This window comes from Pan troglodytes, chromosome 3 (genome assembly GCF_028858775.2).
Source record: "Pan troglodytes isolate AG18354 chromosome 3, NHGRI_mPanTro3-v2.0_pri, whole genome shotgun sequence".
NCBI classification, from domain to species: domain Eukaryota; kingdom Metazoa; phylum Chordata; class Mammalia; order Primates; family Hominidae; genus Pan; species Pan troglodytes.
In genome coordinates this window covers 41,162,213-41,177,825 of record NC_072401.2, presented here as the reverse complement: position 1 = coordinate 41,177,825, position 15,613 = coordinate 41,162,213, and the positions used below count along the sequence as shown (strand labels likewise).

Sequence of the window (15,613 nt, the reverse complement as noted above, 5' to 3'; positions counted from 1 at the left end):
ACTTTTGGATTCCTCGGGCCCTAACATAGTACCTAGTATAGGATGCCCTCCATAAATAACCCAGTTGATGAATGGGCAGATGAATGAATGTAGATGAAAATACTTCATTGTCTACTTTTAGGGTTTAATTTTGACCATCCATGTGCTTAATATTTATAGTCTAATGGTTAATATGCTGTTCGGCAGATAAGGAGCATCCGCGTGTCAGGCACCTTGTGAGGCAGCATGAAGGACTGAGACAGATGAGGTCCCTGTTTGAAGAGGCAGGAGATAAGCCGGAAAAACAATTCAGGAAGCAAGATGATACAGGTTATGCCGAGTGTCTTGAAGACCATCAACAGTGTGATGCAACAGAGTAGCTCAGAGGGGAAAGGGGCCATCAGGAGGTAGCCTGTCCTAGGAGGCAACATTTGAGCTGGGCTTGAAGGCTGAGAAGAAGCCAGCCATGTAGGGAGTGAATAGAAAGCACTGAGGAACAGCTGGGTGTGGTGGCTCATATCTGTAATCCCAGCACTTTGGGAGGTCGAGGCAGGTGGATCACCTGAGGTTAGGAGTTCAAAACCAGCCTGACCGACATGGTGAAACCCCGTCTCTACTAAAAATACACACACACACACAAAAATTAGCCAGACATGGTGGTGCGTGCCTGTAATCCCAGCTACTCATGAGGCTGAGGCAGGAGAATCACTTGAACCCAGGAGGCGGAGGTTGCAGTGAGCCGAGATCATGCCATTGCACTCCAGCCTGGACAACGAGCAAAACTCCATCGCAAAAAAAAAAAAAAAAAAAAAAAGGGAAAGCACTGAGGAAGTGGAGCACTCAACGTGCCTGAGGATGAAGAGGAGGCCAGTGGTTTGTGCTGGAAGAGGTGGGTGGGGACAGGATCCTTTAGGGCTTGTGGACAGTGGTTAAAGGTTTGCCATGAAGTGCCCGTGAAGAGGGTTAACCAGGGGAATGCCATGATCTAGTTTATTTCATACAGAAAGATCTCAGGGAATAGATATTGGGAACAGGAGTGGAAAACGAGGGACCAGTTGGCTGGCCCTAGTCCAGGAGAGATCAGTGACATGGCAGAGGGCATGAAGAGAAGCAGGCGGGTGGGGGAAATGTGGAGGTTGAACTCGCCAAGTTGACTGTAGAAGATGCAGGAAGGGGTGTGATCTAGGACCATACCTGATTTCTTTGATGCGTTGTTTATGTCTGTAGAAAATACATGCTAATAGAAGTAATAACTGTTCGAGGACAAAGTTATTAAGCCATGGAACAACTCCCTTTACATTTATGTTGTATCAAGACCTTGATTTAAGCCAGACACGGTGGCTCATGCTGTAATCCCAGCACTTTGGGAGGCCGAGTGTCCCCAAAGGATCACTTGAGGCTAGGAGTTTAAGACTAGCCTGGGCAACGTGGCAAAACCTTGTCTCTACTGAAAATACAAAAATTACCTGGGCATGGTGGCACATGCCTGTAATTCCAGCTACTAGGGAGGCTGAGGCACGAGAATCTCTTGAACCTGGGAGATGGAGGTTGCAGTGAGCTGAGATCGCGCCACTGCCCTCCAGCCTGGGTGACAGAGAAACACACTGTCTCAGAAAAAAAAAAAGACTTTGACTTTCTTTTCTTTGGTTCCCCAGTGTAGATGAGCAGACGTATCCATCCAGTGCAATCTTGTGTATTTGGCCATTTTTCCAAGATGTTTTCACCCTTCAGTACCCTTTCTGTCATTCTCAACTGGTTATGAGACCTTTGAGCATTTTTCTTTGTTCTGGCATGAAAATAAAGAATCAGACTAAGAAGAGAAGATGGGTTTAAGCCTTAATTTATATGGAATTATTCTACCTTTGTTCCCAGTTTATAAGAATCCATTCATAATTACTTTTTTTTTTTTTTTTTTGAAGACAGAGTTTTGCTCTGTCACCCAGGCTGGAGTGCAGTGTCACGATCTTGGCTCCCTGTAACCTTTGCCTCCCGGGTTCAAGCAATTCTCCTGCCTCAGCCTCCCAAATAGATGGGATTACAGGCATGCACCACCATGCCCCACTAATTTTTTGTATTTTTAGTAGAGACGGGGTTTCACTATGTTTGCCAGGCTGGTTTTGAGCTCCCGACCTCAAGTGCTCCACCGGCCTTAGTGCTGGGATTACAGGCGTGAGCCACTGCGCCCGGCCCCGTAATTACATTTGAAGTTACTTCACATGCAGCATCCTCTGTAGTTCCAACAACTGATACTCTCTCATAAATATAAAATTTGTTCCATATGTATTTCAGTTCAAAGAGGGTAACTTTCTTAGTAACTTTGCAGGAAATTCACTGAGCATTTTGAGAGCTAGAGAAGCCATTTCCTTATAGCTGTAAAGTAGAACTAAATACTGAGTTTCTGATAGGATTCTCTGCCCCCTTCTTCCAGCTGCAGAATTGTGAACTTGAAAGCTTAACATGTTTGTCAGAGAACTTGAGTTTTGAGATAACTTTGGTTTGGTTTTGAAAAAAAAAAAATATATATATATATATGCATATATATATATGCATAGAAAATATTCCTTCTGCAGTCAGTATTTTGAGCAGATGGGAAAGGGCAGGAGTGACTTGAGCTTCCAGCCATTTCAATCTGGGTACCTTATAACATGGAAGCTTGTCTGGGGATGAATAAATTATAGCAGTTGGAATAATTATGATAGAGGACAAGCAGCAGCCGAGAGCACAGTTGACAATGGGGCCAAGTTGGCCTGATTCTGTCGTATCAGAGCATGCATCTGTTTGCCAGGTTACCTGAAAATGCTGTTTTCGAGGATTCTGGTGTGTTTTGTTTTTCATCGCCCTCCCTTTTAAAACACTGTAAGAGCCATCACCTGCTAGTGACCTTGTAGAAATAAAATGGCTGGGGCAGACATCCGCATGACTGCCGCTTCACATGTTGGGCATCCGTGTAAGATTTCAATTGAGCAAAAGGTTGTTTGGTTCTAAAGCATTTGCAGGTTGTAAATGCTCTTACTCTTGCATCTTGGTGGAACAGTTTCTAGCCAGCCCTGGGAGTTTGTCACTTGTAACAAGAATTATTCTGCCATCTCAGCCAGCCGCAGAGTCCCTCAATTGGTTTACACTCTGCTGTTAACATCTTGAAAATGTTCATTGTTTTTTTGACAGAGAGCCTTGCATTTTCATTTTGCACTGGGCTCCACGAAGTGTTTAGCCAGTGCTGTCCACATCGTATGTTGCACCCTTGAAACAGATTGTCCTCTAGAGCAGGGGTTGGCAAATTTTTTCTGTAAAAGGCCAGTTTAAAAAAAAAATATTTTTTTTGAGACGGGATCTCACTCGGTTACCCAGGCTGGAGTGCAAGTGGTGTGATCACGGCTCACTGCAGCCTTGACCTCCTGGGCTCAAGCAGTTCTCCTGCCTCAGCCTCCTGAATAGCTGAGACTCACACTTTACACTCCACCACACCTGGCTATTTATAAAAAATTTTTTGTAGAGCTGAGGTCTCACTATGTTGTCCATGCTCACCTCGAACTCCCGGGCACTGGCCACATATTAAATATTTGAGGCTTTTGTAGCCATATGGCCTCTGTTGCAACTACTCAGCTCTGCAGTTGTGGCACAAAAGGAGCTGTAGCCTCTGCCTAAGTGAATGAGTGTAGCCGTGGTCCAATACTCTTCATTCACAAAACAGTCTGAGATTTAGGGGGATCATAATTTGCTGATCCCTGATCTGAAGGACCTACATAGAACCTTTAATGACAATTCAAATAGGGATTTCGTCACTTGGAATTAAGAAGGTTCAGTCATCTTTGGCCAGCTTTGTGTTGTGTTGAAAATTAGCCCCCAAAGAGAATTCCTGCAGAAGGTCAGGGTCTTTGGGGTATTTCTACACTTGAGCCTCTTTCTTTTTTAAGATGACATACTTGTTATAGTTGTCAAATATGGGCAGTAACAGGAAGCCAAACTCAAATAATAATAATAGGGTGTTACAAAGCCGGGCACAGTGGTCCCCACCTGTAGTCCCAGCTGTTCTGGAGCCTGAGGTGGGCAAATCACTTGAGTCAAGGAGTTTGTGTCCAGCCAGGACAACATCTAAGACTCCGTGTCTTAACAAAAACAAAGCAGGATGTTACAGCAGTGGCGTTGTGGTTTTCGTTTTTTAAAGATTCTTCATCATATTCAACGAAAAAGGAAAAATGATGCTGAAACAAACAGACCAACTGCCTATAAAAAGTAACCTGAGTAGCAGGGCACAGTGGCTCACGCCTGTAATCCCAGCACTTTGGGAGGTCGAGGCAGGCGAATCACCTGAGATGAGGAGCTTGAGACCGGACTGGGCAACATGGTGAAACCCCGTCTCTACTAAAAATACAAAAATTAGCTGGGTGTGGTGGCGCCGAGTAATCTCAGCTACTCGAGAGGCTGAGGCAGGAGAATTGCTTGATCCTGGGAGGCAGAGGTTGCAGTGAGCTGAGATGGTGCCACTGCACTCCAGCCTGGGTGACAGAGCGAGACTCTGTCTCAAAAAAAAAAAAAAGTAACTTTAGTAAACAGGAAGAGTACATATTCTTTCAAACTGTATCAAGAAGTTAACTCCAGCCATTATACCCTAGTACCTCTTGGGGGGGGGAGGGGAGGAATGCTTTGTGGGCTCCCCAAAGGGCAGCTTTTCAGTCCATAACTGCCTCAGCAGGTATGGGAATGTGTTGTCTTGGGTCTTTTCCCTAAATGATAAGCAGAGGTTTATTTATCTTAGAGTACAAATATAAAGAAAATTATCTGGGGATAAATCTTGATAGAAATCAATATACGAGGGAAATTTATATATTGATTTCTTCAGGAGCAGAGGAGCTATTTCTCATTTAGACAAATGTTCCAAAGAGGAATCTAGTTAGGAGCTCTGGCAACATTGTTGTTGTTTCTGCTGGAGATGATCAGAGTATAGATTCGCTTTGCTTTTAAATAGAGTCATAAGAGATTAATAATCTTCTCAGAACTTGCCTCCTGCCTGTTCAGATGAAATATATGTTTTATTAACATTGTTTCGGCTGACATGAAAACAGGATATGAACCAAAGTCATTTTAAAAGTGCTGTCTGTGATGAGCAATAGCAGGAGAAAAAGGAATCCAGCCAACTCCCTACTGTTTGTGGCATCATTCCCTTAGCTTCTTACCAACCTGATCAGGAAGAAGGGAGTTCACTGTTTCCCCTACTTAGTTATTTATTCACATATTCAAGAATGTTGATTGATTGCCTACTATGTGCCAGACAGTGGTAAGTGAACAGGCAGAAAGGTTCTTGCTCGCATGAGCTTTACTTTCTTGGTGGAGAGAGGGAAATAGGGTAGTTTCAGATGGCTGTGAATGTTGACAATGACTGGGGGGTCCTCAGGGTTCTTTTGGAGGCAGTGATGATCAGGATGATGAGGGGAGGACCTGGGGGAAAAGCAGACCAAGCAGCCGAACAGCAAGCCCAGGCAGGGGCGGGCTTGTATGTCTCGGAGCAAAACGGTCCTAGTGTGGCTGGAGGCAGGGAGTTTGCGGCGGGGGGCGGGTGGGGGTTGGGAATTGTAAACAGAGGAGTCATGGAATAAGTGGCTACTGAGCAGAGGATGAAAGGAAGGTAATTTAAACCAAACACAGCACTTAATTACCATCACGAGCTCCAGCAGTGGTGGAACCAAAAGTCCAATGGGGACAGAGAGAGAAAGGCAGAGCAGAGGCTACCTCCAGTGAGGGATGGGGTCCTGAGCAGAGCCAATTAACTGGGAGGGAGCCAGGCTCAGGTGCTAGGTGCCCCAGAGCTACACGGCAGGAAAGAGCCCAGCCAGCAGGCCTGTGTTCTGTTTGCAGATCTACCACCTGCTAGCTGTGGGCTTTGGAGCAAGTCAACTTAAACTCTCTGACCCTTCAATTCCTCATTTGTAAAATGAGTCGTGATGCTTCCCCCTGCAAGGTTATTGTGTGGCTTGGCGACAGTGTGCAGCAAGAATAGAGCCTGGCTAGACAGAAGCAATCATAGCCAGGAGCCGCTACTGTTACTTGGTTAGTGGTAATCAGCCTTCCTAGCGTTGGTGTCTGCTTTTCTTTAGATATTATTGAGTTTACATTATACCAGAAATACTTGTATCTAGATGGAAGTTAACAAAATTCAGGACTGGGCATGGTGGCTCATGCCTGTAATCCCAATACTTTTTTGAGAAGCTGAGGTGGGTGGATTGCTTGAGCCCAAAAGTTTGAGACCAACCTTTGCAACATAGTGAGACCTCATTTCTACAACAAATAAAAAATTAGCCGGGTATGATGGCAAACACCTATAGCCCCCGCTACTTGGGAGGTTGAGGCCGGAGGATTGCTTGAGCCAAGTAGTTTGAGGATGCAGTAAGCTATGATCGTGCTACTGTACTCCTGCCTGGGCAACAGAGTGAGATCCCATCTCTTAAAAAAAAAAAAAAGGCAAGCAAAAACAACAAACAATTCAAATGAAGGCCATATGTATTGGCTTTCCATGTTATCTACCCTAGTACTCCTTTGAACTGGCACAAAGAAAGCCCCTTGAAAATTCAGAAAGTGATTCACCATATCCACAAGAGGTCCTCCATGTGGCTGGGTGCTCACCGTGGTTTTAAGTAGGAGGCTTGTCTGCACCTTGCCAGGAGTTTGTACCCTGATGGCATTCTGGCATGGAAACCACTGTGCTGTCATTTTCCCTGCTCAGAATCAGTTCTAAATCCTTATGCGTTCCTGTGCTTTGTCAGATAGGAGCCTTCTGGTGTCAAGGTGTTTTGTGTTGTTTTATTTTTTTGAGACGGTCTTGCTCTGTCACCCAGGCAGGAGTGCAGAGGCACGATCTCAGCTCACTGCAACCTCCGCCTCCCGGGTTCCAGTGATTCTCACGTCTCAGCCTCCTGAGTAGCTGGGACTACAGGTGTGCGCCACCATGCCTGGCTAATTTTTGTATTTTTAGTAGAGACGGGGTTTTGTCATGTTGGCAGGCTGGTCTTGAACTCCTGGCCTCAAGTAATCCACCTGCCTCAGCCTCCCAAAGTGCTGGGATTACAAGTGTGAGCCACCATGCCTGACCTGGTATTTTTTATTTTTGTTTTACCATCTTGGCTTTCAGAAAGGAAGCTAACCCATGGTTTCACAGTTCAGGTAGAATTTATATAACGTTATCCTTTCATTATACCCTAAACTTTAAAGTTGAAACTGGAACATGGCGTAAATTATCTCTCACTTAATAATTAACTATAATTTGTGTGTGTATTCTTCTCTCAGATATTCAGAGATGCAAGATTTTTGCATTTGGTTTTTTGTTTTTTTTTTTTAATCTGTGATATAGCACAGATGAAAGCTGAAGCTCGTTAATTCTTGCTTAAAGTCTTCAAAGATGGACTTTTAAAAATACTCGTTTCCTGGTTGCTTTTAAATATCCTTTTTCCCTCCTCCTCATTAGTAAGCGGGCTGGTAACTATTGTGTCTTCCCTCCAATGGCAAGAGAAAGTCCTTTGTTTAGAATAATGTGCCTTGAATTTCAATAACCTCAACCACTTTAACTCCTGGCTTTACACTTCTAAGTGCTGGAAGTCTAACTTTCCCATCATGGCGCTGCTGGGCAGGACAGTGAGGTGGGAGGGGAGCTTGCTTTGGAAAGGAAGGCACACTTGGTCAGAGACGGTTGTTCATGTCACTGGTTGATCCTGGGAAGGATAGAACCTTTCCCTGAGATGAATTCTCTAAATATCAGCCAGAAATCAGATGGTAAATTTGCATAAATTCAGTATTCATTTCAGTTCAGAGGCCTTTCACCTGCGGCATGTAGATTCTAAAGGGACCTGGGATTGAGTTTCAAGAATCACTGAACTGTTCCAGCTCTGCCCCCTTCCAAAATTGTGTATAAAATTGTGAGTCTGTGCACTTTTTTTTTTTTTTTTTTTGGAGTGTTTTCATCCGAGGGCCTTGATCCAAAACAGGTCAGGAACCTTTCCTTTCTCCTCGTGGAGCTCCCCTTCCCTCTCTCACATAGTGATTGGCCTGGCCTGCACTGTAAGGCCATACTCAAGCTGCCATCCTGTAGGAGCTTTATATGGATTAAATAATGGAATCTTATAGCACTCTCAGGACCTGAAGGCCTCTATGATTCCCATTTCACAGTTGAAGAAACTGAAAAACAAAGAGGCTAAGGGCCCTGACCAAGGGCAGACAGCTGATAAATGACACACACACACACACACACACACACACACACACACACACACACACCACTCACACCCACCCACCCACCTACCCACCCCTGAAGCTGGAGGGAAAAAATAAACTGTCAGACTCAGGAGCTGGTGCAAGAATTTTCATGATGTAAAGTTTTGCAGTGTTTACTTCATTGTCCTGTGGATAATGGTGTGATGTGTGCTCAAAAGGCTAGAGAGATGGCCAGTGATGAAAGACAAACATCAGAAAGAAGCATGCAACAGAGACTTCTGCAAAAATGGAGTGAGAAGTCTACTGGCAATTCCTTGCCTCGCGTGCTCAGTTTGTGAAAAGTGGACAGTTGTGCGCAGCATGAGAAGTAGGTGGCTGTGCTAGGGAACAGGAGATGGCGTCCTCTTCCAAAAAGCTGGAATAGACATTGTCATTCTGGTGTGCTGGTTTTTTTTTTTTTTTTTTTTTTTTTTTTTTGAGGAATTTCCTTTTCATTTGGATTCCAGTTACACATGCCAAGTACTTCTGTTATTTCAGGCTTATATTAATGAAAACATTGCCAATTACTCTGGCATTTATTTTCCCAAGGAACAGCCACGGAGAGCATGCTGATCAGGCAGCCTTGGGGTGTGCGGCTCATGTGGAATTAATCTTGGGGTTTAATTCTTCCCACTGGCATCTTGTACAGCGAGAAGGGAGTAGACTGACGCCTGGCACTAAATTTAGCCTTCTCCACTCTCAGACTGGTTTGTCTTGTGCAGAAGCCCAGCTTTGGACTGATGTTTTCTTCCCAGCAAATTTACAAGGTGCTGAATTGGTGGAGCTGCTGGCACTGTCTGTGACTCTTCTGGGTTTCTGAATGACATTTCAAATATCACTCTGCGGTCTCTTATTTATGGCTGGTTTTCACTTTGATACTTAAATCAAGCAGTGTTTATTAACCCCAAATGAATTAACTGTGTTAAAAGTTTGCAGTAGCATTTTTTCCAAGTCTGCTTTCAGGGAAAAACACAGTAGCTACATCTTGATGGTATGTTTTTAAGTGAATCACTAGCAGTGGATCTGATTTAAAATATCCAAGACTACAGTAATAATTACACACAAAAGAAACAGGTTGTATTCTCAGATTGTTAGATTTTTTAAGTTTTTGTCACACACTACAGATAGGCTTTTTATTAAAAATAAGAAATTGAAAACATTTGGTGTAATTAAAAGCAAGTCAAAGCACTAACATATCCTTTTCTGATAAAAATCTGAGCACTAAGAAGTTCCTAGCACATCCATTCTGAGATTTGGAACCCAAGAATTAGGGAGGTTGTGTGACTTGCATAATGTTACCCAGCTGTGGATTCAGACTGGGACCAGCATCCAGGTCTCTGGGTCCTTTGCTGATCTTGTAAATTGCTACCCAAGCCTGGCTTTGATAGGTGGAACCGAGTAGCACAGAGGGACCTGAGCCAAGGGGTGACTCTCCAGCATCCTGTATCAGCTGGGGTCCAGCAAACCTGCGCAGAGGGCCCCTGCCACTCCCCCAGGTGACTGTCCTTCCGTGGGAGACAGTCCATCTCAAATGCTGCCAAGCACAACCCAGCCGAAGAGATGAAGCTATTGGATGACACAGTGATAATAGCTGTTAACGTTGCAGGTTATTGCAGCTTTGTTACATGCCCAGCACTCCCTTACACATGTCGTCCCATTTAACTTCATGCTTATAATGCCCCTGAGCATTATGAGCATGAGCAGGTGTCCTTATCCCCTCTTCAATGATGAGGAAACAGGTTTTGTGGGGCATACCATGTAACACAGTGTGCCTGGCACACAGAGGGGCCCTGGAAATCTATGTTGAGTAAATAAAGAGAAGGTAAGCAGTGTACTTGAAGGAATGTGGCTACCCATCTGGATTTGAGCACAGCTGTGTCTGCCTCTTCAGCCCAAAGACCCTCTTAGGAATTTTTAGCCACCTCTTTCCCTACAAAAGTTCACCAAAAGAGAGGAATGTTCCCTGTTCCTCTAAAATCCTAGGTTCTTGGCCAAACCCTTTGGCCCTACCTTGAATACCTGTGCGTAGGGACTGTGTGTGCCATTTAGGAGACAAACCATTAGGGGGCTCTGCAGGACTGTGTAGAAGGGCGGAGTACCCATCATGGGTGCATCTAAGACTAGAATTCGAGTCCTGCAGCCTACTGTCAAACTCTCTTCCCCATGTAGTAGCTGTGTGACCTTGGCCAAGTGTCTTAGCCTCTCTGAACTTGTTTCCTCATCTGTCAGAACAGTAATACTGACCTTGTCCAGTTACTGTTAGGGGCCAAACAGAGCTCAATAAAGGGTAATTGGTGGCTGGTGTTACTGTAATCATTAATATTAGTCCTGTTAACTGCCCTGGGGCATGCTGATCACAATGGCTTTCCTTCAGTACTGAGGTAGATATTTGCATATTTTATCACAAAAGTCAAATGTGCTTATTGTATAATTTTCAAAGAGATAAAGTAAAATCCTCCATAATCCTCTTTCCATATTACAGTTGACAGTTCGGGTATTATATTCCAAGTTTTTTACTGTGTATATATTAAAATACACATGCAAACATTTTGTTGTTTTTATAAGACCATGCATTTACAGCTTGGCTTTGTTTTTGCTCCACTTACTAGTGTGCCATGGTCATTGTTCCGCCTCAGGGTGAGCAGCTCTTCCTTTCCACTTAATGACTTTGTGGTTCACTGTCTGGTGCACTTGGCGTTTCATGCCATGATTTTAGCTCCATCCCTGCAGGGCCCTGCTGGCCGCTCCATGACCCTGGCCATAGAGTGCCCGAGAGAACGAGTTTCTGTAAACATTGGGTTTCTTCCTTTCCTCCTCGTTATCTATCCAGTGCTCCATGCCTCTTCGGTCTAGTTGCTCTGTGTACGGTGCATGCAAATCGGCTGTGACAATGCCAGAAAGGAATGGTGTGAGCACCATGGGTCAGGGGGTTAAGTGACTTCATTAGGGTCCCAGGCAGCTCAGGACAGCTCTGGGCAGCTCAGGGAGGGAACTCCAAGAGTGTGGCCCCAACCAGACTTGCACTGTGTTCCTCTCTCCGTTCCATTCCTCTCTTTCCTGGGACGTCTCTGATCTCTCCCCCATTGAGCTGTCATCTCCTGTCTCTCCCACTTCCCACCCGCCCTTGACCTGTGCTGCCTCCCTCCCTCCCTGTTGCCCTGTAAGGATGCATCTCAGGAAAAGTGCCTGGATTCCAGTGATGTGGCTCTGTTAATAGAGTGTCAGGAATGTCGGTAAAACAGGTAAGGCTATGTCCATGCTGTGGTTTCTGTATGTTTTTTATTGGGAGCAGGTGGAACTGGAAAATGAAGACACGTCCTCTGCCGGTGTTTACTGCAAACAGTTTCCTGTATTTGACTGTGATATTTTAAGCTTGATTACCTCCCCTAGTTGATATGTTGCCTCTGTAAATTCAGCTGGCATCTCTTGGCTTCATCGTAATGTGGCTCAAAATACACACTTCTGGGTGATACAGTTGACCTAAAATAAGCACGGAAAGCCTATTAATTGCTGCAGAGTTGGGAAATGAGATGAGCTGTCAGTGCTCAGACTCGCTGTTAACGGGGCTGTGTTATTTGCGGGATGCCGTGTGAATGCTAACGTGTTGTTTCTGCTCTGTTCCCTCATGCCTTCCCGGATTCAGAGAGAGGTAACCGGCCGATTTTCACTTCTCCCCCCTTCGTGATGTCTTAACGTGTCTGGCAAAGCTCACTTGCTTTCTTCATGTCGCATTGCCATCCTCACAACCATCCTTGTCTTTGAAAGGCAGAACTTTTGTTTTGTTTTGTTTTGTTTCGCCTTTTATCACCAGCATTTAAAACAGAGTCTGGAATTGCGTCTGCGTTCCTCATTCTCTACTGTGTTTGACCCTGGTTGTGGAAGGTGATGGGCTGAGTGATTAAGTCTAACACCAATGTGGTCACTCACTAACGACTGAGAAAAATCTCATCAGTGTGGCAGGGAGTGAATGTGATGGAAATAGGTTATGTGCCATGTTGTAGAAGGAGGCTTTTCATGCTTCTGGAAAAATTAATATCATGGCCGGGCGTGGTGGCTCACGCCTGTAATCCTAACACTTTGGGAGGCCGAGGTAGGTGGATCACTCGAGGTCAGGAGTTCAAGACCAGCCTGGCCAACATGGCAAAATCTCATTTCTACTAAGAATACAAAAAATTAGCCAGGCGTGGTGGTGGGCACCTGTAATCACAGCTACTTGGGAGGCCTAGGCAGGAGAACCACTTGAACCTGGGAGGCAGTGGTTGCGGTGAGCCAAGATGGCACCACTGCATTCCAGCCAGGGTGACAGAGGGATACTCTGTCTCTAAATAAATAAATGAATAATATTAGTGCTTATATTACATATTCTCTAGAATTTGATTGGTAAGGGTTGGCACTAGGCTACTAGCCTAGCCAGAAGCACTGATTCAGTTTCAGTGTCAATTATTAGCCAAAATATATGGTCCTCCCTCTCCACCACAAGAAGGATAGAACCACAGAAAAGACATACCTATGAAACAAGAGATTTTGACCTCAGTTGTGTTTTTCCAATGCTCTGCATGTCCGCCTGCCCGTTTGATTGATTGGGGACTTTAAGCTCCATGATTCCATAGCTCTACCACTTAATAAAAACTCCACTTTTGATGGAAGAAGGGAATTTGGAGATAATCCTCCTTGAATGAATGATGGTGGTTCCTGCTGGGCAAAGTGGAGAGACACGAAGGCAGATCTCCTCTTTGTGTCGGAGCTGGTGTCATGTAACCTCTCTGCCTGGTTGGGAGCTGGAAGTGATGAGTCCTCAGCCGGTATTTCCTGCCACACTGGTGTTGTGACTGCCCTCTGCTGGTGGCTGTTTTCCCCTGTGATGTGCTGCTGTCATAGTCCAGTGGTTAAGAGGGAGAGACAGCATAGAGTGGGCGGTGACACCTGCAGGGCTGGTCTTCCAGAAAGTGTGATTGATTAGGAGAATTTGCAGGTTTCACTGACTTTTTAAATCACTTTGAGGAGACCCTGGCGGGGGCAGGTGGTGGAAGGTTCTGGAGGATGAGGGCTGTGCATGTGGATGTGAGCTCCTTCATGTAAAATAACAGCCAGTCCCATCAGAGTCAATGGTGAGGACATTTTCGGGTGTTCGCTAGTTCCTATCCTCCTTGTTTATGTGAGTGTCCTCGCTGGGAGGCAGTTGCTCTGAATATTAACAGCAGGACCCTGTTCTAGAGAGGGCTACAGATTCTAGTTTGCCCAAGCCACCTCGATAATTGCAGGTGGTAGAATTTCAGATCTGCTGTTTACACACTCTGTGTCTCATGAGCGTGCCTGGTGAAGAATTCCCTGCTAAGCCTGTGTGTTTACCCAGGTGACGAGTACCTGGGATGCTCCTTTCAGAGGCTAAAAAACTTAGCATCTTTTTAAGCTTGCAAAGAAGGAGAAAGTAAGTTAAGCTTACCAAGCGAGAGCCTGAACTTTGTGAAATTAGTGATGCCTGCATGTGATACATGTGACATTGGGTTAAAAAGAACAGAAAACCGGAGTCTTACATGTGTGTGTTTTGCGGGGGGTCATTCTGGATTGGCCATCTGGAAAGATGAAGTTCCTTATGTACTTTCGCTTCCTGATTCCTCCCACTCTCAAAACAAGATTTTTCAAAGTGCAGTCAGAAAATAAAAGCATCCAGTCTTGAAAACAGGACTCATTCTTCCTCCAGACCTTGTAGAGACTGTCAACAACCCACATTTTTGTATAGCCCAGGAACCCTATAATTACACCGTGTTCTCATGTGGGCTTACCTTTTGAATTCTATTTTGGATCTCATGCTAGGCCCTGCATAGGTGAAACAAAGAGGAGAGAAAGCCCTTTGTCCTAAAGTGCCAGAAGTGCAATGTTTGGATCCAATCCCTTTGCTGCTGTCTTATCCTTATTTGCACATGGGACCTGCCCTTTGCGATAGCATCAATAGAAAGATAAGCTGGGAGGGAAGGGTCATTGGGTACATTTTAGCAAGTCTTAGTATAATTCATATGAGTGCAAATATTTATTAAAAAACACCCCTCGGGGGGCCAGGCGCAATGGCTCATGCCTGTAATCCCAGCACTTTGGGAGTCCGAGGCGGGTGGATCACCTGAGGTCAGGAATTCGAGACCACCCTGGCCAGCATGGCGAAGCCCCGTCTCTACTAAAAATATAAAAATTAGCCAGGCATGGTGTCACACGCTTGTAATCCAAGCTACTCGGGAGGCTGAGGCAGGAGAATTTCTTGAACCTGGGAGGCAGAGGTTGCAGTGAGCAGAGATGGCACCACTGCACTCCAGCCTGGGCAACAGAGCGAGACTCCATCTTAAAAAAAAAAAAGAAAAAAGAAAAATCCCTCATGGATAAGGAGACAGTATTTCAAAGTAGGCTTTTTGTTTGACTTCTTTTTCCTCATTTATAATATGGTACCTACCATTTATTGAATGCCTGTCGTGTGCCAGCCTTCACAAATTCCCTCAATAAAACATGCCATGTATTTGACCTGAGCAACTGTGATTGATGTGAAAGATGTTATCAAATTGTGGATACTTGGTAAGGAATCCCAACAACAGAGAATTGGTGAGAGATTGAGTGTAATGTGACTCTAACAGAAAAGGACAGGTGAGTTCCTGCCAGTTACATGGGCTCTGGTGCAGCTGACAAGGTCAACTTGTTCTGTGCCGCTCCAGAAAGCAAAACTAGATCCTACAAGCAGAAGTTACAGGGAGGCAAGGTTGCGTTCATCATTTAGAAAAAATATATTTTGAGCCAGGTGTGGTGGCACATGCCTGTAGTCCCAGCTACTTGGGAGGCTGAGACGGGAGGATCGCTTGAGTTTAGGAGGTCGAGGCTACAATGAGCTGTGATTGCACCACTGCACTCCAGCCTGGCCTACAGAGAGACCCTGTCTCAAAATAATAAAGTGAAAAATAGTGTATAAAAATGTTTTAAGAAGACATATATATATTATTCACTGGAGCTTTCCACCAACAGAACAGGCTGATTTATTAAAGAAACGAGATGTCCTATCATGGAAATACTCTAGGTACCACCTGCTGGTGCTGCTGTGAAAGGGACTTTGAAAAGTTAGCCTGAGTCACAGCTAAGAGGTCTGTAGATGCCTTTTGGAAGAGAGGTAAACACATAAGCAAATTCCACTTACACTAAGAGAGTTGCAAAGGAGAGATTTAGGGAGAGAATAAGTAGTTCTGGCTATTTTTTAAAATAGAGCCTGCTTTTGCCAGGCATGGTGGCTAACGCCTGTAATCCCAGCACTTTGGGAGGCTGAGGTGGGCGGATCACTTGAGGCCAGGAGTTCAAGACCAGCCTGCCCAATGTGGTGAAACTCCATCTCCACTAAAAATACAAAAATTGGCAAGGCGCGTGGCTC

At 45.0% G+C, this 15,613-nt stretch overlaps 1 protein-coding gene across 41 annotated transcripts in view; it reads left to right on the top strand.

The window, feature by feature from the left end:
- APBB2 (amyloid beta precursor protein binding family B member 2) overlaps positions 1-15,613 on the top strand; it is a 401,712-nt gene that overhangs the window by 360,286 nt on the left and 25,813 nt on the right. The window contains exon 1 of one of the 41 annotated variants that reach the window (XM_054682848.2): positions 11,743-11,866. The exons of the other annotated variants lie outside the window; for them this stretch is intronic. Coding sequence (XP_054538823.1) covers positions 11,811-11,866 — 56 coding nt within the window. The 5' untranslated portion in view covers positions 11,743-11,810. Of the gene's footprint in view, positions 1-11,742; positions 11,867-15,613 lie in introns of those variants that run through there. 41 annotated transcript variants of the gene reach the window in all.